The sequence below is a fragment of the Dendroctonus ponderosae genome, unplaced genomic scaffold, assembly GCF_020466585.1.
Source record: "Dendroctonus ponderosae isolate FM_Combo_2020 unplaced genomic scaffold, Dpon_F_20191213v2 Dpon_F_20191213_7, whole genome shotgun sequence".
Taxonomy (NCBI): Eukaryota; Metazoa; Arthropoda; class Insecta; order Coleoptera; family Curculionidae; genus Dendroctonus; species Dendroctonus ponderosae.
In genome coordinates this window covers 11,566,507-11,589,440 of record NW_026018916.1, presented here as the reverse complement: position 1 = coordinate 11,589,440, position 22,934 = coordinate 11,566,507, and the positions used below count along the sequence as shown (strand labels likewise).

Here is a 22,934-nt window from a genome sequence, read left to right as displayed (position 1 = left end):
ATATATATAAATAATCTTTGCTTCCTACAGAAAAAGGCTATCGACCCAATCGGTCTTTCTGCTTTTTGTTTTATTTAAGAGAATTTCTACGTTCGTTCATTCCTACGTTCGCAAGTAACTAGGTAGTCGGATAATTTTGCAAACTTATGACAATAAAAAATACGCCTATTGGAGCAAAAGATAAAATGTAATGTTTTATTTTTTAAGTAATAAAACAATATTTAGTAACTAATTTACATGGAAGGAAGACCAAAGAAATGATCTTTTGTATACCTATATGTTTTATCTACCTAAAGTCAATTAGGACAGCAATTTTTTATGTTTTTAAATAAAAACATTTAGTGGTGCATTTTGGTTGTCCTTAGTGGATGTTGTTATCAATGTTTCGGCTACAGGACGCTTGAGAGGACTTCAAGTTAGATGCTTTTCATTAATCTTAAGGCGTATGCAAAATCGTATTATTTACTTGGTACTTTTGGCGTTTAGGTGAATAAATTGGGATTTTAATGTGGGTTCCCAGGCATAAGCCGAGGAATTTCTTTGATTTGGTAAATTTTCCACTCAAATTTCATTGGCCAGATGTTTTGTGAAACATTTCTCACACGCAACGAAAATTCCCAAAGATTATCTGAAGCACATAAGCTAAAATAAGATAATTTTACTAAATCGAAAAGCTAACTTGAGGTTTAAAAATGCAAGTGCAGGCCGTCGACTTCCCTCTTTTCTAATGCTAGAAAACCCACGGATTAAGACGATCATAAACGTTTTTCATGAATATGACTTGTAAATGAAGTTTTGATTATATTTTGCGAAATATTTTTACAAAAGAGAAATTCCTGTCAGATTACGAAACATTAAAAATAGACATGTTTAAATAATTGAACTTTTCTGCAAAATATGTCCCATTTCCTAGTTTTTTAGAGCTAAACAAGTCTTTAGAAAAGTAAAAGAATTAATCGAAATTCGTGGCTTAGAACATCTTTGTTCGAATGAAGAAAAAACCCGAGCATTTTAAAATCTAACAAATGGATAGTTGAAAAATCAACTTAAAACAAGTTACAATTGAGCAGTTTGAGCACGAAGAAATACTCCATTTAAATAAAAATGTTTAAGCTTCACATTTTCTTTGATCTCTTTGTATCATTTTAAGTCCTTTGGGATAGTAAATGGACATCCAAACTGTAATTTTCCCCGATTGAATTTCAATACAAATGAAGCACACTGTTATTAAATCTCAGTTCCTCAAGCTAATAATTACAGCTGCAATTGCTTCGTGTCCCCCTACCGAAGGACAGTAATTAGTGTGGTTTTGATGGCCGATACAACTAATATGTTTCAATTATATGTTCTATTATTAATTAGATATAAACTTTTCAAAATTGCACATGTTTACAATTTCGTAACTGCAAACCAATTCGAATAATGTAAAACGAAGTTTAAATGAAGTTTAATTACTTATTAATATCCAGGTAATTAAGTTTCCTCATTTTGATTGTCTATTTGTCCATTTGCAAATCAGGTACGGTAAAACTGCAACCGCCCCTAATTGAAGCTTTGCTAGAAGCTTAAATTGGTATGTAAAGTGGGTAATTAGAAGCAATATATTATCTATTAACTGTAGATTTATCCTGATGTTTCAAACCGCCGTTTAGAACGCCTGTGTTCCACCTAGCAACTGTTTTGTATGCATTTCTGTAAAAGACGTATATTTAACAGGAATCATACTGGAATTTTACCTAAGAAGTGAAGGTACTAGTACTACCAAGGTAGGGGCGAATGTAGTTTTTACAATGGCTTTTGACCAAAACTTTCCATTTAATTTAGGCTTATTGGAAGTGCGCAACATAGCTTTCACAGGTGGAGTATATTTTTCATCGCCAAAAAATGGGTTTAAAAGTTATTCGAAAAAGCTGCGAAATACCGCAAGATCCAGTCCTACACGCATTTTGCAAAGCGTTTTCAAAGTAACTTTTCCCGCAACACTAGCAGCTGAAGAGACAGCTGCATCAAATGTCTGGCACGAGTCTGTTGCATATGGATTATCACATGAAAGCCCCACTTTATCCTTTTCTTTCACACATATTTTCGTTGTTTTTTCGGCGCTCGGGCTCCGCGATTTGATTATTGATCACCAGGAGAAATTACATTGTATACGAAAAGTGTAAAACACACATGCTGGCATGGTTTATTTTTGGAGGGTGTTAGACGCGTGCCAATAAGCCAGCTGGTTCACCTGAAACTCATTCTGTAGTCCTGATAAAAAGCGTCGATTTTCACCGAAGTGAAACTTGGAAAAAGCCCCTGAAACAGTCTAGGACAAACAAAATAATTTTTCTATTTGGGTTACCAATTAGTTGAAAATTTTGCCTCTATTCATCGTCAATTTTTGTTAGGTTCATTTCATCGCAGAAAAAGTTCTTGTTGATTTTTCCAACTTCCACCAGCAAATATAAAAAAGTTTGTTCATAGTTCTTGTTCTAAAAGCGGCGTTTTCCGATAGTCCCTTTAAACAAATATTACTTTAATGAATTTAAATTCAAACAAATTGCTTGTAGATAGGTATATTTCCTATTGAATGATTCTTTATAGCTGCCATATAAATGGCTAGTATAACTTACAGTTAGGTTTCAGTTAAAAAGCAAGTAAGTGAACAATTTCTGGCTTTTAAAAAATCAGTTTACTTTGGGTCTTTGGCTGATACTTACCGTCTTTGGCCTACTTTTCTATTTAATTTAATTGGGCTTTGATTGAATAGTCTATCAATAATAAAAATACAAATAACTATGACAAAATTAAGTTATTACTCTAATGACTTGATTCTACTTAATGACATGAGAATTTCGAAAAAACCGCACCGCCCTATTAATGTCCTAAAATGTGCAGTATTTTCGAATTTTTGTCCCATTTAAATTTTCTTCGCCCTCAAAGTTAGACCGTTGTAGAATCTTGATTACCGACGATTTCAAATAATATGGATACACTTGGACCAGCATTAACTAAAGTGAGACTTAGACTTCCCAGTCTGGATATTCCAGATTCAAAGGGCACCGACTACCCGAAGAATTTATATTCCGCAATCGACAGGATTTCTTTTCTTTGTGGTCAAGCTAAACTCAGCAAAAATAGATCTTGGGTGAGTAGAACAGTGCCTAATAATTACTAGAAATGTGAAAATTGCTTAATAAAAATCACGTGTTTCAAACATTAGAAACCTTTCCTTTAAGAAAATTCACACAAAAGTCTCGCGATCCATCTGAACGCTAAACACCGGGGCGTCGGACGTCGCTAGTGCGAAAATTTCGACGCTTACCATCAGGACAGCAGCTTTAAGTACGCTGCTGTGCTTAAAACTGAGTTGTTTTTGAAAATTTTGTCAAGAAAACTGTTTCCACGTGTGACTTTGCATTGCTTTTGTAACACTGGGAGTTAATTGCTTAAAGGAAACGATCTTAAGCTCGAGAGAACGGCTGAAGCAGCAGCTTTTCTTACTTAATAAAAAAACGCACATTTTTTTAAAGTTTAGTGCCCTTTGTACATATTTGCATTAAGATTTAGTATGTTTGCATGATTTAAAATTTTCAATTTAACAACAAAGTGTCTAATTAGTCGCTCTGCTGTTTATTCATTACACGAAATTAGGTTGAAGAGCTGCGGCGGTGCCGGCGTCGGCGTCGCGACGGAGAAAACCGCCGCGCTTCCGAATTGCGGACGCCTTTAACCAGGCTTGCAGCACACATTAGAGATATTTTTTTCTGTAATTACAAATCGGTTTTCAGCACGAGCCAACCCTAAAAATAGACATATTTCCCCACGCAATGGCACGTGCCCGTGTGTACTTGATTCAAAACCGATATGGGGCCCCCATTATTTTAACCGTAACACATCGTATGGCTTCAGAACGGATAACAAGTCTGTTTCAGTTACTCATCACTTTTCATTTACCGAAAAAAATATCTGGCTTGAAGTGGATTTCTTTGCAAAACTGCGCTTTTTAACTAGAACCAAACGGGCAAGAGTTGCGTGGTTTTTGATCCATTGACTGAATTTTGTCCAAGATTCTTTACCGAAGCAATTTTTATTTTGCCCATATGAAGGCGAAATTTCATCCCTGAAATAATAACCGGAAAACTGCACCAGAAGACGTCCTGCATCGGCAATTTAAGAGTGGAAACATTGACTTTCTATTTGATTTTTTGCTAGTTTTTCTATACCGAGTGTTTTTACAAAAAATCCATATAGACAGGCTTGTATGGCTTTACTTATCGAGCTACAAAGTGTAAATGTAGTAATTTGTGAAGTAATGTCGATATTTAAGYGAAATTTTGGGCGTTTGGTAGGTGGAGAAAGGGTCATAACTTTTTCGTGTATGCTTGTATCATATTTTTTAGCARRAAATAAATTCCCATCACAGTTGACTCCAGCATAACTATTRTTAATTACTTATACTATAGTTAAATAATAAATTTAAAAAATAAATGGGGCCTTGCCCTGCGGTCCCTGCGGTCCCTGCGGATTCATTCACTAGCATTMATTTTCATAGACACAACGTTCACTTCACACATAATTTGAGACCTGRRAAAGCCCTCGATAGAAATCGAAACGTCGGCAAWTAATWGAACGTGYTGTTCCACACTTGTTATTTTTCCAACTTATCTKTACCATTGARACGCAAAACTAAACGAAATAAAATTTAAGTTTTTTATGTTACGAAACCCTCGAATACCAAGTTTCGCCSAAATTTCGRTATTTGATCAAGAATTATTTCGGGCAAAAATTTAATTCCTTTWTTAACACCCTCTAGTCCAAATAAGTAAGACCCATGCATYTATGGACTYTTRTATTAAGTACCGGAGGAATCGCTCTGTTAAATATCGRACATTATTAACAAACACCCGGTATATGCAGGCATGTGTCAKRCAGGCAACTCATRAAATGCATTTTGTTATMKAAATTAATTGACATGGARTTCGCCATACGAAAGCATCCAATGCGTTTTTTGRAKTTCAGAAAATTTGGATTAAAAAAAAATATATCTCRAAATTTGGTAGCAAAAMTATTATCAKATAATAGAAYYAGTAAGTGTAAGCTTTTRAGCGARCCAACYCTGAAGAYGCCAGTCGCTACTTAGATCTAAATCAAGACGGTCTAAAATCCTGGAAAAYTGATTTTCGTTTCGAAATTTGTTTTTCCTGTTCATGTGCAAGTCAACTTTGAACTYGCAATCTCTTCAAGTTGAATTGTACTATAAATTGAATATGAAATGTTGGTACTCTTCGACCCTGTTAAAGCTTGCAACTTTAACAGTGATGTCGAATTTTTTAAGTTTTTTCCCAAGTCGCAAAGCTTCGAGTTTTCACCTAAAAACAGGAAATTTTGAGCTGATGAAATGCCGACTTTACACTGAATATTATTTTTAAAACGTGGACACTTTAAGCTTCCAACGACTTYAYATAGAGGGTYGCTTTAAGTATGTTAATATTAATTTATTTCCGTGCAGTTTTCAGTTTCAGAAYAGTTATGGTTGGKAWWRSGAAATRTTGCCATTTATAWTTAATAARCTACCAAATACAGGGTGATTTAAAAYAGGCGAAATTGCATTTAAGGGGATTTTTGAAAAATTGAGAGRGAGAGAAATTTTACACTACCTACTTTTCCCCGATTTATTGGCCACTAAATTGGGCCAATTACCGAAGGTCGCCAGATGTGAACGCAAAGCGCGAAATCGGGATGCGACCGATAAATTGTACGATTTATTGCGGATTGCAAGAATTGTGTAACAATTTCCGAAGTAAAGTAACAAGCAATTAGAGGAAAGGCTATTTTTTAGTGTGTTTCAGACGTTGAAAATCACTTTTGCATGCAATAAGTTTAGCAAATTAATAAAGAAAATTACTAAAACTGGTTTTACTGAAATTGCACCAAAATCGGAGAAAAGTGCGTTGTGTAATACCGGCAATGGGAATGTTTAATTTAGTATTTTGCAAATCCTCCGTTTCCACCAAAAAAACTCCGTTTCTTTGTTGAAAATCTGTGAATCAGTTCTGTCGACCCAATCTATTAATCGACATTAAATTTAAACAAAAGTTATGTAATCATAAATTTGTTAAAGGAAACTGGTGGAGATTAAAAAGAAAAGTTCGTGGAACTTTCATAATTGATATGGAAGTTATGCACAATAAAACAAAACACTGTAGACTTTTGCAGATTATAGAACAAGAAATCGAAGAAAATTCATCTATAATTAATTTGACAAATTTTAATAAAATTCACTTAATAGATAAGCCGTAATGTTTTTAACAATATTTTAGTGCGGAATCACCCTGTATATACCATTGATATGGCTGTCCGATTTTGAGTTAAATTTGACCTGAATTTCGCCAAAAACCCATCAGCATCATTGAATAGCATTAAATCCTTGTACCTTCAGTAATTTTCAGCATTCAAAACAACTTTACTTAACCAGTGTTTCTGTGATTCCTGCTAAATTTAATTTCAAAACACCGTGTATATAATCAGACGTGCCTTTGATAGCCAAATTAAATTATTTACGAGTTGAAGGGTACAAAGTCCCAATAAAAAAATTGAAAAAAAATGATCAAGCAAACTAATTTTTAAAGTTAATATTTAAAAAATCGACGGTATAATAGACTAATGCATTCAAAAGTAAAACGTAAGCCTCTGAAAAAGCCTCAGGCCGTAGGTACAGAGAAAATCGCATTTCACAGGAATGATTCTCTGATGCGATGTTATTGACCCCGCTAGAATAGGGAATATTCACCCCAGTTTTAGGGTGGGTGTGTTGGGATATCAAGTTAAGCACACAATTGAAACCAGCTGCACTTTCTGCGGGCCTGACTCCGGTTCGGGCAACATTTCATTGTCTACATCCAGTTTCACAAAACCCCCTCATTTGTATCGTCAACATTTTAGGTGCTTATTGATAAAGCCATCCAGAAATAAATTAATTTTTGACCTGAATAAACGCATTTAGAGCCTCAAACCGTTCTTGGGACAACTGCTAAGATTGCCCAGCATTTTTCGAAAATTTCGCGATTTTTGCTATGAAAAAAATACATTTTTATGAACCTGCGGGCTGATTAATGTGTAAACGAGCAAGGCTTCTTAAGTTTTTCCAATAGCGCCGCCCGCAGCTTTTGGTGGAAAGTCGGACGCCGGCGTCTATTTTCCGTTGATCGGCTTTATTGATTTACATTTGGGGAGCGCAAGATTTTCCTCGCCTTGTTTCCATTCCTGTATTCCTGCTAACGATTGGCGGTTTTCGCGGCGTGAAACTGACCGACGGCGACGTCCGGAAAAGCCGCGCGTCGTTCAAGTAAGATGGACGTCGCGACGCCGCCCCCAGCTTGTGTGGACGGGGGTTAACTGCCAACGCTCTAAATATTGTAATTCCGCCCAAGGGACGGTCGTTTTATGTTACTTTTTTACGAGGGACTGTCGAGAAAATATGAGTTGGTTTAAATAAAAACAATAGATTACTAACTGATCAATACGAGGAAATTAATTATTGCAATATAAAAGGGGTCGAAAAAGGTGCAAACAACACTTAACGAGGCAACCCTACAGTAAAAATGAGTGTCGCAAGTCCTTATAACACTTTTGCAAAATTTCAATGGAAACGAGGATTCGTTTTTAATATGTATCCTGTGGATACAGGACACACTACAATTAATACTTTTTTACATAATTAATTAATTACATATTGTTACAATTGATTTTTTTCGCCGTTTTTTGAAAATTACGCAAAAAAGGTTTATTTGTCACGTCTCTCTAGAATAAACCGTTTTCGAGAAAATGTACCTTTAAAATTGTCTTGCACTGCGTAAGTAATAGCGCACGCTAAATAATTTTCTTTAGCTTCCATATGAAAAAAGTAATTTGATGGTCGTAACTTATTTATGGACCATCCTGTACAAATAAATTTGGTAAAATAAATCGCATATACAAATTAGAAAAATTGACGGGTATCTGCGTTTTTCCAAAAAAAAAAACAGTTTATTAAATTTTCAATTAATTTAGACATAACTTCTGGGGCTTACTGTAAAGAATAGACTAGTAATAGTAATTTTTCTATAGGTCAATGCTTTGGAACTGTTTCTCGTTATATGCTAATTAGTTCTACTCTGTAACAATATGTACTTTATTATATTAGAGACCACTTAACTAAATTTTGTTAATCAGATAGGCGTCGAGGATTTCTATCTAGTGCAAAAGTTGTGAATTCAGGAACATTTTATAATTTTTTCTTCATTACGATACTAGAAAAAAAATTATATGAATGTGGGGCCCTTAAACCTATATTTTGGAGTTGATCACACAATCACAGCTTGAAGAAACACAGTTTAGTTTTATAATTTTTTAATGGAAATTGCGCAAGCAGTTTCAGATTTTAAGTGACAAAATCGTCGAGGAAATTCCGCTCAACAAAATATGGAAAAAGTTTTTATAAACATGTGTGCGCAATATCAATACCTACTCGCCGCTTTTTTGGATTCTATAAGTACAAGTAATAATATATTCGAAAATGTTAAATTTTTATCATTCATTCATCATTTTACTAAGACACCAATCTCGGTTTTTATCTGCTCTAATCGAAACGGTTCTTCCCATTTAATTGTTTCCAAAATTGGCTCGATTAGCATTCTCTAAAGTTAGAGAAAATAATTGTATCATAGTTTTTAATAACGCCTAACATTTCGTGGGCTTAAAGTTAAACCGGTCCAAATCTAAAATAAAAATTGTTGGTAGATGCACTTTTAAACCGAGCCGAAAATTATCTGAGAATCCGTTTGGAAACTCTGTCATTAAAAACATATTTTAGTGCATCTATTTGTGTGGCCTTGGAGGACTTTGTCCGTTTTTGCCAAACCAAACATAAATACGACATTTTGCACCTGGTCAGTTTTAGATCTAAACGAACGATTTGTATTTTAAATAATTCGGAAGTATTCGTATACCCATAAAAATTTTTGCTAAAATATATCAATCTTCTTCTCAATCAGTCTTCATCAATTTCTTTAAAATATATAAATTTGTTACATTTTGTAATCCCATTTTATCTAATATTTCATGTGCAATCTGAAATTAAGTAGAAAGCAAAAAAGCGAACAATCTTTCTTTTTGAATTTTTAAATTAGATTATCGAACGAATCAAAACAGTTTTGGTCGATGGATTGTCAACTAATCAAAATTAAGGTTGCTTTCGCACATAAAATAAGTTCTTTTCTCATGAAACATTTTGTATACGCACTTTATTATATAAGTTATGGTTATTCGACAAATTTCTCAAGGGAAGTTTTAAACCAACCAATTTTGTATTTGCTTTAGCAATATATCTTATTTTACAAACTTCGGCTTCCGATTTACATGACGAAGCAAATAAATTAAAAACAATAAAATGAAGTTTTGCAATTAGATATAAGAAAAGCTCTGAGCCTATATTACCTGCAATCAATATTTTTTGGTATAAATTAAATCTAAAAAGTATCTCAGACTTGAAGTAGTAAATTCAAAAATTTGCTCTGAAACAGTGCGCTGAACACTTAAAGCTGAGGACGCAAAATTAATGTGTGTAAGGATGTTAAAATAGATGAAAATTAAGTAAACGCGAAAAGTAAAAAAAAACTGCTAATTGATAAGTGCACGATTTGGTAGTTAAAAATTCATACTCAACTAATAACTTTCTTGTAGAATTACAAGTTTGGTCATGAATAATTCTTATAACTCGATCATAAAAAAGATGTGCTTTCAAAATGTTACTGGATTCAAGTTTCTGACCCAAAAAATGTCTGATGCGAAATTATGCTCGTCGGAGAGTCTAAAGCGTCTAAAACAAATTTTTATTTCTGTTTTTAACCCGACTTTTGTCGCCTAGTACATCCAAAACCTTCCTCTTCCAATAACACAAATTAAGTTGATTAAATATATAAAATGCCTTTCAGACAGTAAATTAAATTTCTCAGAATACATACAGTGTAAAAAAGCAAATTAAATTAGACCTAGATATTAGCAGAATAATGGCACCAAACAAAATAAATTAGGTATTAACTTTCGATGCGTTGTATTTCCAAAAATATGAACTGTTGGTCCGCCTGTTGGTCAGATGCTTTATTTTTTACTGCCGATGTCGATATGGTCCGAAATCAGGTTTCTGGCACTTTACAATTTTTGGCGATTGTCATTATTGGATGCTAAAGATGCTCAAAGTTTGATAACCAAATCTCCAAATGAATGTTATTACAGAACGGCGCTCTCTCTTTAAAAAATTTGCATCTTGTAAACTAGCTCAGATATGATGTTGAAAGTTTTAACGACTGTAAAAGCTACTTCGCTCTAAAGATGTTGAAAGTCACTGTTAAAATGTTTTTAAATTAACGCAGCTGGCAAGTTGAAATTTTCCCTACCTTTAGGAAGCGCTTGATTCTACAGATGCTTAAAACTTCATAAAAATGGCCCGGAATCCTGATCAATAACAGCTTGGTAAACACTGGTCTCTAAATGAAGGATTTTATTCGACTGCGCTCTCTTCTGAAAAAATTTAATCTTCCAAACTAAAGCAAGTAGCATTATAAAAATTTCAAAATTATTTAGAAGAGCTCGACTCTGTCTAACTATGCATACATTTTTATAAAATCTTCCGATTACAATATATGTTGTTGCTTAACGGCGTTTCCTCGTTTAGATGTTCGTATCTCCGAAACTGGAGTAAATAGCGATTTGAAATTTTTACCATCTTTAGAAGACACTTGAGGTTAAAGGTGGCGGAAGTTTAATTGAAATCAGCAAGAATCCTGATTGTTGCCAGTTTAATAAACATCGTTCTCAAAATGGATGTTTTCATTCAACTGCGCTTTCGCTTTAATAATTCACATCTACGAAACCAAGGAAGACATCAATTGGAATTTTTCACCATCTTTAGAAGATTTTTATTTCATCTTAAAGTTTCCGAAAGTTTTATAGACCTCGCCTAGAATTCTGACCGTTGCTAGCTGGTTTAGTAAACGTCGGCCTCAAAATTGGTTCGAAAATTATTCAACTGCGCTCTCGCGTTAAAAAATTCGCATTATCGAAATTATGGAACAAGGAATATGGAATTCACTTAATCTTTAGAAGAAATATTTCAATCTAAAGATTCCGAAAGTTTCATAAACATCGCGAGGAATTCTGGTCGTTTGCAGCTTAGTAAAGCTCGCTCTCAAAAAGGATGTTTTTATTGAACTGTGCTCGCAGCTCTAAAAAATTGCAGACGAAAAGCACTTTAGAATTTTCGCAATCTTTAGAAGCTACTTTATTCTAAAGAGGCCGAAAGTTTCTTAAACACCGCCCGGAATTCTGCTCGGTGTCCGCTTAATAAATACCGCTCTCAAAGTGCCTTATTTTTATTCAACTGGGTTTTCCAGTTTAAAAATTTCTGCCTTCCAAACTGAAGTAAATTTCAAATTTCGATTTTAATCTCCCTTAGCAGACATTTGACTACAGATGCAAAAATGTATAAGAAATGCCGAAAATCCTCAGTTTTTTCCAATTTTTCAAACGATTTTAGTATCTTTCCTGTCCCGGTCCTGACCTGTATCGACTAAATCCGGTTGGCGCTTTCATCGCATCCTTCAAATGCAGATTACTATGTTACCTACTCAAGCCAGTGCGACTGAGTTTTCCATGAAATAATTAGTTTCTAGGCTTATTATCCGGATAAATCCAAACCCGATGCCTAAACGAGGGTTTAAATACATGGTTGTTACAGTATCTTGGGATTTATCTGATGGCATAGCAAGTAAAATAGCAGAAAAGTATTGCGGATTTTAAACATCCCGCCCGAAAAATTGACAGCGGATCTGAGGAGAGGGAGAACCCAAGCCGGCATTATTTCGTTTCACGTTGCCGGTCGGCCATTTGACAGTGACGCTGAAAGCTTGGTAGCATCGTAAGTGTTTCTTCTAGTGTTTTAAGTCAGAAAAAGTGGTGAAAATCATTATGGATAATACACAAAACGGCGCTGGGGCTATCAAGCCAGGCCAAGATGAAGACAAGAAACTTTTTGTCGGTGGTCTGACCCTAGAAACGACCGAGAAAGAGCTGCAAGAGTATTTCGGCCAATTCGGCGTCATACAAAACGTGACCATTAAAGTTAACCCACAGACGGGTAAGTCCAAAGGGTTCGCTTTCGTGTTATTCAATTCCGCGGAAATTGTTGATCAAGTCTTGAGCCAAAAAGAACACGTGATTAACGGTAAAACGGTAGATGCTAAGAAAGCCAAAGCTAAACCCGGGAAAATTTTTGTTGGCGGCATCACGCCCGATCTCACTGATGACGACATCAAGACCTATTTCTCCCAATTCGGAAGTATCACGCAAGTGGAAATGCCCTTTGACAAGACGAAAAATCAGCGAAAAGGGTTCTGCTTTATTACCTTTGAAAATGACGCCATTGTAAGAGAGTTGCTCAAGAAACCTAAACAGACCATTAAAGACAAGCAAGTCGACGTTAAAAAGGCGGCCACTCAACCCAACAACATGATGGGTCGTGGAGGTTGGGGAGGACGTGGAGGTGGTCGTGGAGGAAGAGGCGGCCAAGGAGGATGGGGAGGTGGTTGGGGCGGCCAGGGTGGCTGGAATGATTACGGATATGGCGGTGGATACGATAATGGATACAACGGAGGTGGTGGTGGCGGTTACGATTACTATGGAGGCGGCTACGGCGGTGGTTATGGTATGGACTCTAGCTACGGACCGAGTGGAGGAGGCTATGGAGGTGGCCGTGGTGGTGGCGGTCGTGGAGGACGCGGAGGTGGCGGCGGCCGAGGGGGCCAAAGGCACCAGCCCTATTAATCCATCGTAATAATAGGTTTTAGGAGAAAATGTGTGAGAATGTTTTGTGCATCATTGCACATGTTGTGCTCGTAAGGACTAAGGATATCTCTTCCACAACTGAAAAATTCTGATATTTCTAAAACCAGAATGCTAAATATAGTTCGTTTTATATTGTTTTGTAACAATCCGTAAAAGTAATTAAGAATATTTTTGTAAATTTTCAAGTGCATTTTATTGTTCCGAATTCTGTCACTGTTTATGTTTCTTCACATAGAATGATGCAAGTTGTTCAAAAATTACAATACTTTTTATTTTCATTATAATGTAATTAATAAATAATCTCTCTAAAAAACTCTCATCTCTCTTTTCATTTTTACATTAAACTTACATAATTTATTATATTATGTATGGTAAAAGCTACCTCTAACATATAGTGAGAAATGAAGATCTTTTATTATATAAAAGAAAAACCTAAAAAAATGGAAAAATGCATAAAAAACTAAAAGGAAACGTGTAGGTATTGTAGAAGGTGATTTTCTACGACTGGACAAATTAGGTATTAGTAGCCATTATTTTGCTACCATGAGTAAATAATTTTTTAAATAAATTATAGTATAAACAACCTGTCATGGTGTTTTATTATGAGACTGGTTCATACAGGTAAGTTTTTGCCGCCAAAATCTACACAATTTGTCATTTATTTGTAAGGCATTGAATGCTATCCGACACCAAAATTCTATCACGTTCTCAAAAATGGTTTTTTACTTTAGGAAAAATTGGTTTCATTCAAACGTTCGTCGACCACCACGTGTTTCTCACGCAGACGACAAAATGGCGGCATTGGCGTCATTACGAAAGGTTGTTCACACATGCTAATATTTTTGGCCGGGTTTCTGATTGATTTCAGGTAAAGGTTACGCACTGAAGGACATTTATTGGTTAATCAAATATTGAATTTCAGCCAATTATTGAAAAATTATCAAATTCCAGATCTGTAAAGGGCATTTTCTATTGTTTCGAGTCGATAATTTTTGTCCGTCGAAAACAAATCAAGTCACATTTCTAATTACTGCCAAAATGTAACATCATTAAAATAGTGATGAGTGTTTGGAGGTGTTCAATGTCAAAATGCGTTTACTCTAATTGATCTAATTGAAATTTTCTATTCCAGCTGTTTGTTTGAAGGTGATTCATACATTTCAAGTACACTGGGGGACGAACAAGCGCATACCCGATGGCGCGGTTTGTTATTTTGTATTTTTCCACTATTTCAAATAGGTACTTCTTCTTGATGCCTCATTCGTTGCCAGTATTTTATGATTTTAGAAGTGATGTGAAGAATAAAATGCTGTTACATCTTATTTTCACTGTTAATATGCAAATGCATTTTTTGTGGTACAGGGTGTTTCCTCATAAGTTAATACCGCCTAGATCGTTTATTTTTGTTGTGTTGTAAAATTGTACCGTCTTTTTTTAATGAAACAACCTCGATGGGATTTTATTTCATGATTTTAGTATTAGCCGTTTTTCCTGTATGATGTTTTAAATGTTTATATAACCGAAAATATTTTCCGAAAAAAATGTTCGAGTCTTTAAGGAACAAAGTTTGTAAGAAGGGTTTTTTGTTATTTAAATTTCAAGAATTTCCTCTCTGTATTGCTACTTGATAATCGCATATCCAATAGAACTGTTCATTAAAATTGTAATCAATTTTTGTGCTGTGGCTAGAATGTATGTCAGGGTGYTTCCTSATAAGTTGTCACCCCCYTAGATCGATTACATATTTAAAAAAAATTGTGAATGTGAYCAACACAAAAGTAGGTTAATTTTACATAATTTTTTTAAATCTCTAGTMTTWAAATAAAAATAGTTTTTTTTTCTCTTTTTTAAATGAAACAYCCTATATATTTTTGGACAGGTCGATTGGATTTTGTTTCCTKATTTCRAAAATACAYAGATATACAGGGTGYTCYGTAAATATGTTAAAATATTTTAACAGCGTGTTCTCCTAGTCATTTTAGAGGGGGTCTCCTTGAGAATTTTTTTAATTTCAGGTCTCATTTTTGAAATATTTGATCTCCAAAATTGCGAAAAATATTATTTTTTGTTGTTTTTCTTTAAAACCGTTAAACATAGAATCTTCAATTTTGGTATACATTATAAGCTAATTGAGTGCAATTCTATGGTAGTGTTTTGTAGTTCAGTTTACTTTTATACAGGGTAGAAATGTGGAACCCTTACTTTTATTTTGTTCAGAACTTTTTTCTGTGCACCTAAACTTTTATCAACATATTTTTTTAATTACTACAAATTCTTTATCCCTTATTGTTTTGTCCTAAGACCAATAGTTTGCCCGCAAAAAAATGAAATCGTTTCGGCTTGATCAAAACTTTCCAATCCGTCGGATTGGGAGACGTCAAGAAGCTCCTATAAACTCGCCTCCTAGATCTCCCGATCTAAACGCGCTTGATTTAATAGTCTGAAATGACACAAAAACTGTAGAAAAACAACATAACGGAATTTATTGCTACTATAAAAGTCACATCAATAAATCACAAAATCATCACTGATTTTGTATGATTCGTTTAACGGTAGACATGCTCTATAATGTACTTGAATTTTATCGATAACGTTTTGAATACCTATATTGGTTATCATAAATATTAATATCGTTAATTGCATCCACTATTTTGAGTCGTCTAACTAGACTCTCATACACAATATTCTTTAAATAACCCCAGAGAAAAGAATGAAGAGACGTTAGGTCGGGGCTATTTGGGGGCCATTGGATAGCACTCGCTCGTCATATCCAGATATCCGTATTTTCTTAAAAAAAAGATCGTCATGGGGTGAAGCCTTGTACCATTCGAAGGCGACTTTGATTTGTTGCTATTCATAATTTTTAAAACCTAATATAGAAATATATCCCAAAATATACAAGGTGTTCCGTAAATATGTTAAAATATTTTAACAGCGTGTTCTCCTAGTCATTTTAGAAGGGGTTTTTCCTGATAATTTTTTTAATTTGAGGTTTTGTTGAGATATTTGATCTCCAAAATGACGAAAAATATTAGTTTTTGTTGTTTTTCTTTAAAGCGGCTAAACAAAGAATCTTCAACTTTGGTATACATTATAAGCTAATTGTGCCATTCTATGGTAGTGTTTCGTGGTTCAGTTTGATTTTATACAGGGTAGAAATGTGGAACCTCTACTTTTGTTTTGTTCAGAGCTTTTTTGTGTGCACTTGAACTTTTCTCGACATAATTTTGTTAATTACTACTAGTTTTTGCCAACTTTTCTATCTCTTGTTGTTTTTTCCTAAGACCACTAGTTTGTCCGCAAAAAATAAAATCGTTACTTTGCCGTTCGCAAAATGTGTAAGTAATAAAGTTATTTTTTTTAAATCTAATAACTTTTTCATATTTTGGTACGCATTATTAGTTGATTACTAACAACCTAAATTATTTTTCTGAATTGTGTATTTTGGTTGAGATTACAATTATTAAGTTTGAATAAATTGTACTTAAATAATAACATGGCAACAATATGCGCAACGATATAAATAAACAAAATTAAATTTAAATATCCATTCTAATGTTAACTTAGTAGCTGTTAAAATTGGTCACTTTGACATTCTTGGCATAATCGCAGTATTTTAATGAAATTGAAATTTACAAACCGTTAAGTTTGCACTGAGGTTCTCATTTCGTTAGAAATATTAAATATTCTTTCCTGAAGTTCTCCGATTGTATTCACTTCTGTTGAATATACAGTATTTTTTAAATGGCCCGAGAAGTAAAAATCAAGCGCGTTTAGATCGGGAGATCTAGGAGGCGAGTTTATAGGAGCTTCTTGACCTCCCAATCCGACGGCTTGGAAAGTTTTGATCAAGCCGAATCGATTTAATTTTTTTGCGGGCAAACTAGTGGTCTTAGGACAAAACAATAAGACATAAAAAAGTTGATAAATAACTTGTAGTAATTAAAAAAAATATGTTGATAAAAGTTTAGGTGCACAGAAAAAGGTTCTGAACAAAACAAAACTTAGGGTTCCACATTTCTACCCTGTATAAAAGTAAACTGAACTACAAAACGCTACCATAGAATGGCACTCAATTAGCTTATAATGTATACCAAAATTGAAGATTCTATGTTTAACCGATTTGAAGAAAAACAACAAAAACTAATATTTTTCGCAATTTTGCAGATCAAATATTTAAAAAATGAGACCTCCTCCGCCTCTAAAATAACTAGGAGACCACGCTGTTAAAATATTTTAACATATTTACGGAACACCCTGTATATCTATGTATTTTTGAAATCAGGAAACAAAATCCAATCGACCTGTCCAAAAATATATAGGGTGTTTCATTTAAAAAAAGCGACTTTTTATTTTAAGACATATTTTTATTTTAAATTCAGATTTAAAAAAATTATGTAAAATTGACCTACTTTTGTGTTGGTCTCTTTCACAATTTTTTTGAAATATGTAATCGATCTAGGGGGTGACAACTTATGAGGAAACACCCTGACAAACATTCTAGCCACAGCACAATAATTGATTAAAATATTAATGAACTATTCGATATGCGATTATCAAGTAGGAAAACAGAGAGGAAATTCTTGAAATTTAAACAAAAAACCCTTCTTACAAACTTTGTTCCTTAAAGACTTGGACATTTTTTTCGGAAAATATTTTCGGTATCGTTTGCTCTATTCGGAATTCTAGCCGCATATAAGTGGGAATGGGGAACTTTTTTGCATTAATAAATGCAGAGTTAGCTCAGGTATGTTTGCCTTATCCTTTATTGTTTTCGGAATTTCTTAATTTGTTCAACCAACAAATATTTTTAACTAAAAAGACGGGCCCTTTTGTACAGTGTCTCAGAATTCAAGGGTAAATAGACCTTGTCGGAATACGGAAAAATCCAAATATACATTGGTCCCCAAAAGGTATACTAGGCGTCAAACCTCACTTGAAAAGAAGCTGCAAAACGGTTTTATTCATTTTAATGAAACTTTGTGGGTAGTGAAGATTGAAGACTTTCAATTATTTTATTTTTGTTAATTTTACCAGTTTCGTCCATACCAACATGTTATTGGATATTTTCAATAAAAAAATCGAACTCCCATTGATTTTTTGAAGAACAAAAAATGCGTCTTAATTGGTTTTTCAATTCTGGAAACAAAAAGACTCTTATTTCTGTCGTACCGATCAACCACCTTCCGGTAAAAACATTTTTATGATGAAAAGTCTAGCAGCGCAAAATACTTGATTTGAGCTGCTAAATAGGACTCAGTAGTGTATTATAAATAAATATTAAGTATGTATTTTATAAATGTATGAAATTCTTAAAATAAACATTGAGTATTTCTTTAGTTCTTTGTTTTACCAGTGGTTAATAATGTCAAATTTCATCATCAAAATGTGCTTTTGATCATCAAAATCTTTACGTAATGATGAACACTGTTAAAGTTATAAAAAAGCACAAACATTTCTATAATCTTAATTTGATGTAACTTTGCAGCGAAACATTTGTGAAGCAATTCTTATACAGGGTGTTCGCAAAATACGTTTCGAATTTTTTAAAGATGATCCTACAGGCTGAAATAATAGTAAGTCATGTAGCAAAAATTCTAAATCGGCAAGTTTCCCGAGTTACAGCTCATCAAACTTCGCTTTTTTCTTTTCATTTTCCTATTCGACATATTTTTCAGACCATTCGAGACCTAACATTTATTAACATTAAAACTGTACCGATTTTCAATTTAATTCGCGAAGAACTGTTCAGAATAGGTCAAAATTAAAATGAAAAAAAAAGTTTGATGAGCCCTAACTAGGAAAATATTCCGATTTCGAATTTTCAGTACATAACTTACTACTATTATTTTAGCCTGTAGAATCACCCTTAAAAAATTACTAACGCATTTTGCGAACACCCTGTATATTGAAATTTAAAAATATTATTTGATCATCTAAACTAAAATTTGCATAGGCAAACCCCTTTATTTTTAGTTTTGCCTTTAATGTCCATAGTTTATGCTCTCTTGCTAACGCGGTTACAGAATCGTGCTAATTTTGTTTTGAATCGTATCAGAGAAATCGACTCAGTCTTACTTCATCGCAGTATATATTTTGTCCCAAAACTTGTACAAAAATGTAAAAAGACAGCAAACAAAAAACCCTTATTTGATTTTATAATCATAATAATAATTTATAATGTATCGTGGGAAACTATTCAATTGCTATAAAATTGTAATTTCTTTCAGATCTTGCGATTTGCCTATTCTTTATATAGCTATACGTTGATCATAATCGCTATAATGTTTATCATTTCCGAAATTATTACGTTCAGAAAGAGTTTAACCGAGCTGACCACCGTGCTGAGTGAGATTGGAATGATGTTTACTCATTTAGTAGGGATGGTTAAGTTTTGGATTTTAATTCACAAACGAGATGAAATTGAGCAGGTGAAAAACAAGCTGCGAGATGTTCAGTTCGAGTATGTGGGTATTGGTAAGGCGAGTTTACTTAGTTGAAAAGTAAATATTTAAAGTAGAGTTTTCTAGATGATTTTCAGCCTGGCTTGAAGATGAGAAAGGAAAAACTCTTTATAATAATTATATCGACGTTTATTTTTGCACTTTACAATTTTGTGGGCATCTCAGCTCACATTAGTGCCGCCTCAATGATGTACAAATATACGGCAAATGGGAATTTTCTTGGCAATACCACTTGCGAAACTTTCGTACCGTATTATTTCTACTATCCATTTGATGTTAGCAGCCCAAGTAGTTGCCATTACTTATTGTTCTATATGGACTTGTCTTTGGATATTTACGCCAGTTATATTGCCAGTATGTAGAGTATAAACTTTGATTATTTTTGAATTTTTGAAGTGAAAAATGATTATTTTTGAAGCGTTTATAAGCGCGTTTAGCATTTTTTGTTTTGAGAGGTTTTTACGGAACATTCACCATTTTATCTACAGAGTTTAGTTGAAAGAATTAAAAATTTATTCGACATTGTGTCGGGAATAAACTCGTATACCTAAGTAAGTGTTTGTAAACGGGCATAATTTTCAAATTTATTTTTTGGTATGGGGTTTTATGAATTATATACCATTTTTTGGCTGATCCACTATTTTCAATTGAATATTTTTTCATGGAATCATTTAAACGGGCGATATCACATTCTCCATTTTTGGCGCAAGAAGCTTTTCATAAAATGCCAATTTTTGGATCACCATCTTTCTGTTCTTAGCGGTCACAGACCCAGACAGATACATACATACATGCAGTTTGTTTTTCATTTAAGCATTTGACTCGGTGTTTGTAATTTTGCTTAATCTTCTGGCCACTCAATTGAATATTCTGGGAGACGCTTTAAGAACAATCAGAAAAAGGTGCGTAAAACGACTGCAGATGAAAGTCGATTCCAGTTCTTTGTATGACGCTGATAACCCTTTACTGGAAAATGAAATGTACAATGAGCTCACCCATTGTACCAAGCATCTCTATCTACTGTTGGAGTAAGTGGCGCAAATTGGTGCTGCTTTTTATCATAATTTGTTATTTTTCAGAGTAGGCAATGATATAGAAAGTATTTTCACATTTCTTACACTGCTTCAAACTATAGCCTCCCTCTTAATATTCGCTTCATGCCTATTTGTAGCTGCAAGGGTAAGGACTTCTGATACTTGATGAACTGTAGTAATTTTTATGAACTTAGGTAAAACCAACAACACCGATTTTTTATTCACAACTAGAATACTTTTCTGCAGTTTTGTCGCAATTAACCGTCTATTGTTGGTTTGGAAACGAGATTACACTTGCAGTAAGTAGTTTTGTAATGTTTTTAGGAAGTTTACCTTCAAAAGGTAGTTTTCAGAGCTCCGCAATACCATATTCGATATACAGTAGTGACTGGTTCAGTAGCAGTGAAAGATTTAAAAAGTCCATGCTGTTAACAATGGCGCGATTGCAAAGGCCTTTGTATGTTTCTATTGGAAAGTTTACTCCGCTGGCTCTTACAACCCTTTTGAGTGTAAGTATCATGCTGCAGGACTTTTATTGAAATTGTAGAATTGCACATGCTCGGGTTTCCATTGTCTGAATAAGATTTTTCAGTATTTATCAAAAAATTATCGAACCATCTTCGTTTCAATAATTTTTCTTAAGAAGTAACTGATGGTTTTTAATTTAATTCACCTTTTTGCTTGAGGCTTGGCATTTTCGTTCCCTTCATTGTAATAATAAGTTAGAATGTTTTAATTTTTAACTAAATTCTTCCTTCTGTATAAATTGCCATTATACGATAATTTATTTCTTTTTTGCCGTCTCAAACATAATTTGATAATTTCTGTCTACGAATTAAAATGATTATTTTCCAAAAAGTATTTGGATTCCTGGACTAAAGAAATAAGCAATATACATGATTTTTCATTAAAAAAGCTAAAAATTACACTGCTTATAGGCTATATTACTTTCACACTCTTTCAAACTAATTTTAAATAAAATTGTTCCGTGTATAGTGAACTCATTTTTTCCTTTTCTATTCGGAAAATGCATCTAAAAACTATTCTTTTAACGCCAAAGTGAAGAATAATCGAAGCGGTTGATTGAAATAAAGTTTAAATGGTTTCGTGTATTTAACTGCTTTCCATAATTTCCTTTTTAGGCACTGAGTTTCAATTCATTGTTTGAACTCTAAAATAATAATCAGTAAAGGCTGAAGTCTATTCGATTGTGTTTATTAATTTTTTAAATGACTTTTAAGGAAGTTTTATTTTGAACTTCAAAGAACATATGTTGAAATTTCAACAAAATTGTTCAAGTAATTGTTTTAAATGCGCATTTAAACGGTTCACTAACAAATTCCTAAATCAACCAGGGAATTTCAAGTTATTCACTAAGTTTATTGAAAATAGACGATTTTTTCATACCTTTTAAAAATTTACTTTTCATATAATCCAGTTAGTATCACTTATTCAATTATCAGATGAAATTTTTACGATTACAATTTAAGGCAACTTTTACAATGAAATATGGTCTGTTTAGGGTGTTTTTTTTTGAGCGGTAAGAGCGCACGTTATTGTATAAATTATTTCTTACTATTTTTATATACGTACTATAAAGTATTTGAAAAATAGTGTGAAATATTCAAACTGCACATTCTACGACAAAAAAGTGGGACTTTTTCTTACTTAAACAAGGTTCCACAAATGCCTAGATAATTATCTATACACAAACATTCGATAGTCGTATTTTTTTTGGTTTTTAAGGAATATTCCAAATACATTTAAATCGAGACTCATCTGTATTAGCGTGGGCAAAGTGACTTATTCTGAAATTATATTTTGCAGCTTCAAAACACCTACTGAAAAATTCACGTTTAAAAAGCCAAAAACGTTAGTTTTGATCCCTTGGTTTTTTACAATTACACTATGTAATAATTTCTGTATTATACAGAAAATTGATTAAAATATGCACTCGTTAGAGAAATAGAGTAGGTACATGTACGTAAATTAATATACATTTTTCAGGTTATCAAAGGATCATTTTCTTATTTCACTTTATTCCAAAGCGCTGGAACCGATTAAGGCATACCATCTAGAGCCGAAACGATTACAATGAAATTGGAGTAAAAAGTCACCATTTTAGTTGTAGACAAATCTCAGATTTTGCAGAAATTACACGAGCAAGCTGAACAGTTGTTTTATTTCGAAACTTTACTTTTAAAACATCAGTTGAGAAGTTGGGAATATACGTTGGGAGCGGTTTACCAGTCTCAAGTCAATTTTTTTATCGCTTTAAACGTTTTCGTGAGTTTAACGTGAGTAGTAACCCTTTAATACTTTTGCAATTTATTTTAAAAGTACTTCTTTCATGTCTTTTAATCAATGCATCAAACTATTTATTATCTAATAGAAGTAAATTATCTACTGATCATAGTTCGTTTCTAAACAGAGGCGTATTTCAAATTAAGCTCTGGAAAGCGTCAATAAATTTTAATTACTTTCATTTTAGCCATTCTCATATTCATTAAATATATTGTTATTTTCGCGGCCCAATTCCAATAAACCCCTGTTATCTTTGTCACTGCAA

The 22,934-nt window shown here is 33.5% G+C and overlaps 3 protein-coding genes across 5 annotated transcripts in view; 2 read left to right on the top strand and 1 right to left on the bottom strand.

Moving 5' to 3' along the window:
* LOC109543176 (neuroendocrine convertase 1) overlaps positions 1–22,934 on the bottom strand; it is a 34,232-nt gene that overhangs the window by 10,435 nt on the left and 863 nt on the right. The window lies entirely within an intron of this gene.
* On the top strand, positions 1,493–22,537 carry LOC109543177 (odorant receptor 49b). Of its 3 annotated transcripts, XM_019912751.2 has the most exons (10): positions 1,493–1,766; positions 1,825–1,857; positions 2,943–3,133; positions 19,098–19,344; positions 19,398–19,685; positions 20,146–20,359; positions 20,411–20,510; positions 20,560–20,664; positions 20,719–20,874; positions 22,373–22,537. In XM_019912751.2, the coding sequence occupies exons 3-10, from the start codon at positions 2,972–2,974 to the stop codon at positions 22,427–22,429; spliced, it is 1,329 nt and encodes a 442-aa protein (XP_019768310.1). In that variant the 5' UTR covers positions 1,493–1,766; positions 1,825–1,857; positions 2,943–2,971; the 3' UTR covers positions 22,430–22,537. The 3 variants fall into 3 exon arrangements, with proteins under 3 accessions (XP_019768310.1, XP_048523993.1, XP_048523994.1); XM_048668036.1 differs by lacking the exon at positions 1,825–1,857; XM_048668037.1 differs by having other exon boundaries at positions 1,755–1,857.
* LOC109543178 (RNA-binding protein squid) lies at positions 11,880–13,450 on the top strand. The gene has a single exon (XM_019912754.2). The coding sequence runs from the start codon at positions 11,992–11,994 to the stop codon at positions 12,844–12,846; it is 855 nt and encodes a 284-aa protein (XP_019768313.1). The 5' UTR covers positions 11,880–11,991; the 3' UTR covers positions 12,847–13,450.

Excerpts from the sequence above, each read along its gene's own strand:
- LOC109543178 (XM_019912754.2), top strand. The coding sequence starts at position 11,992 with ATGGATAATACACAAAACGGCGCTGGGGCTATCAAGCCAGGCCAAGAT.
- LOC109543177 (XM_048668036.1), top strand. The coding sequence starts at position 2,972 with ATGGATACACTTGGACCAGCATTAACTAAAGTGAGACTTAGACTTCCC. Across the intron at positions 19,345-19,397 it reads GTTCGAGTATGTGGGTATTG|ATGATTTTCAGCCTGGCTTG; the intron begins GTAAGGCGAGTT and ends AGAGTTTTCTAG. Across the intron at positions 20,875-22,372 it reads CTCTTACAACCCTTTTGAGT|GTTATCAAAGGATCATTTTC; the intron begins GTAAGTATCATG and ends TACATTTTTCAG.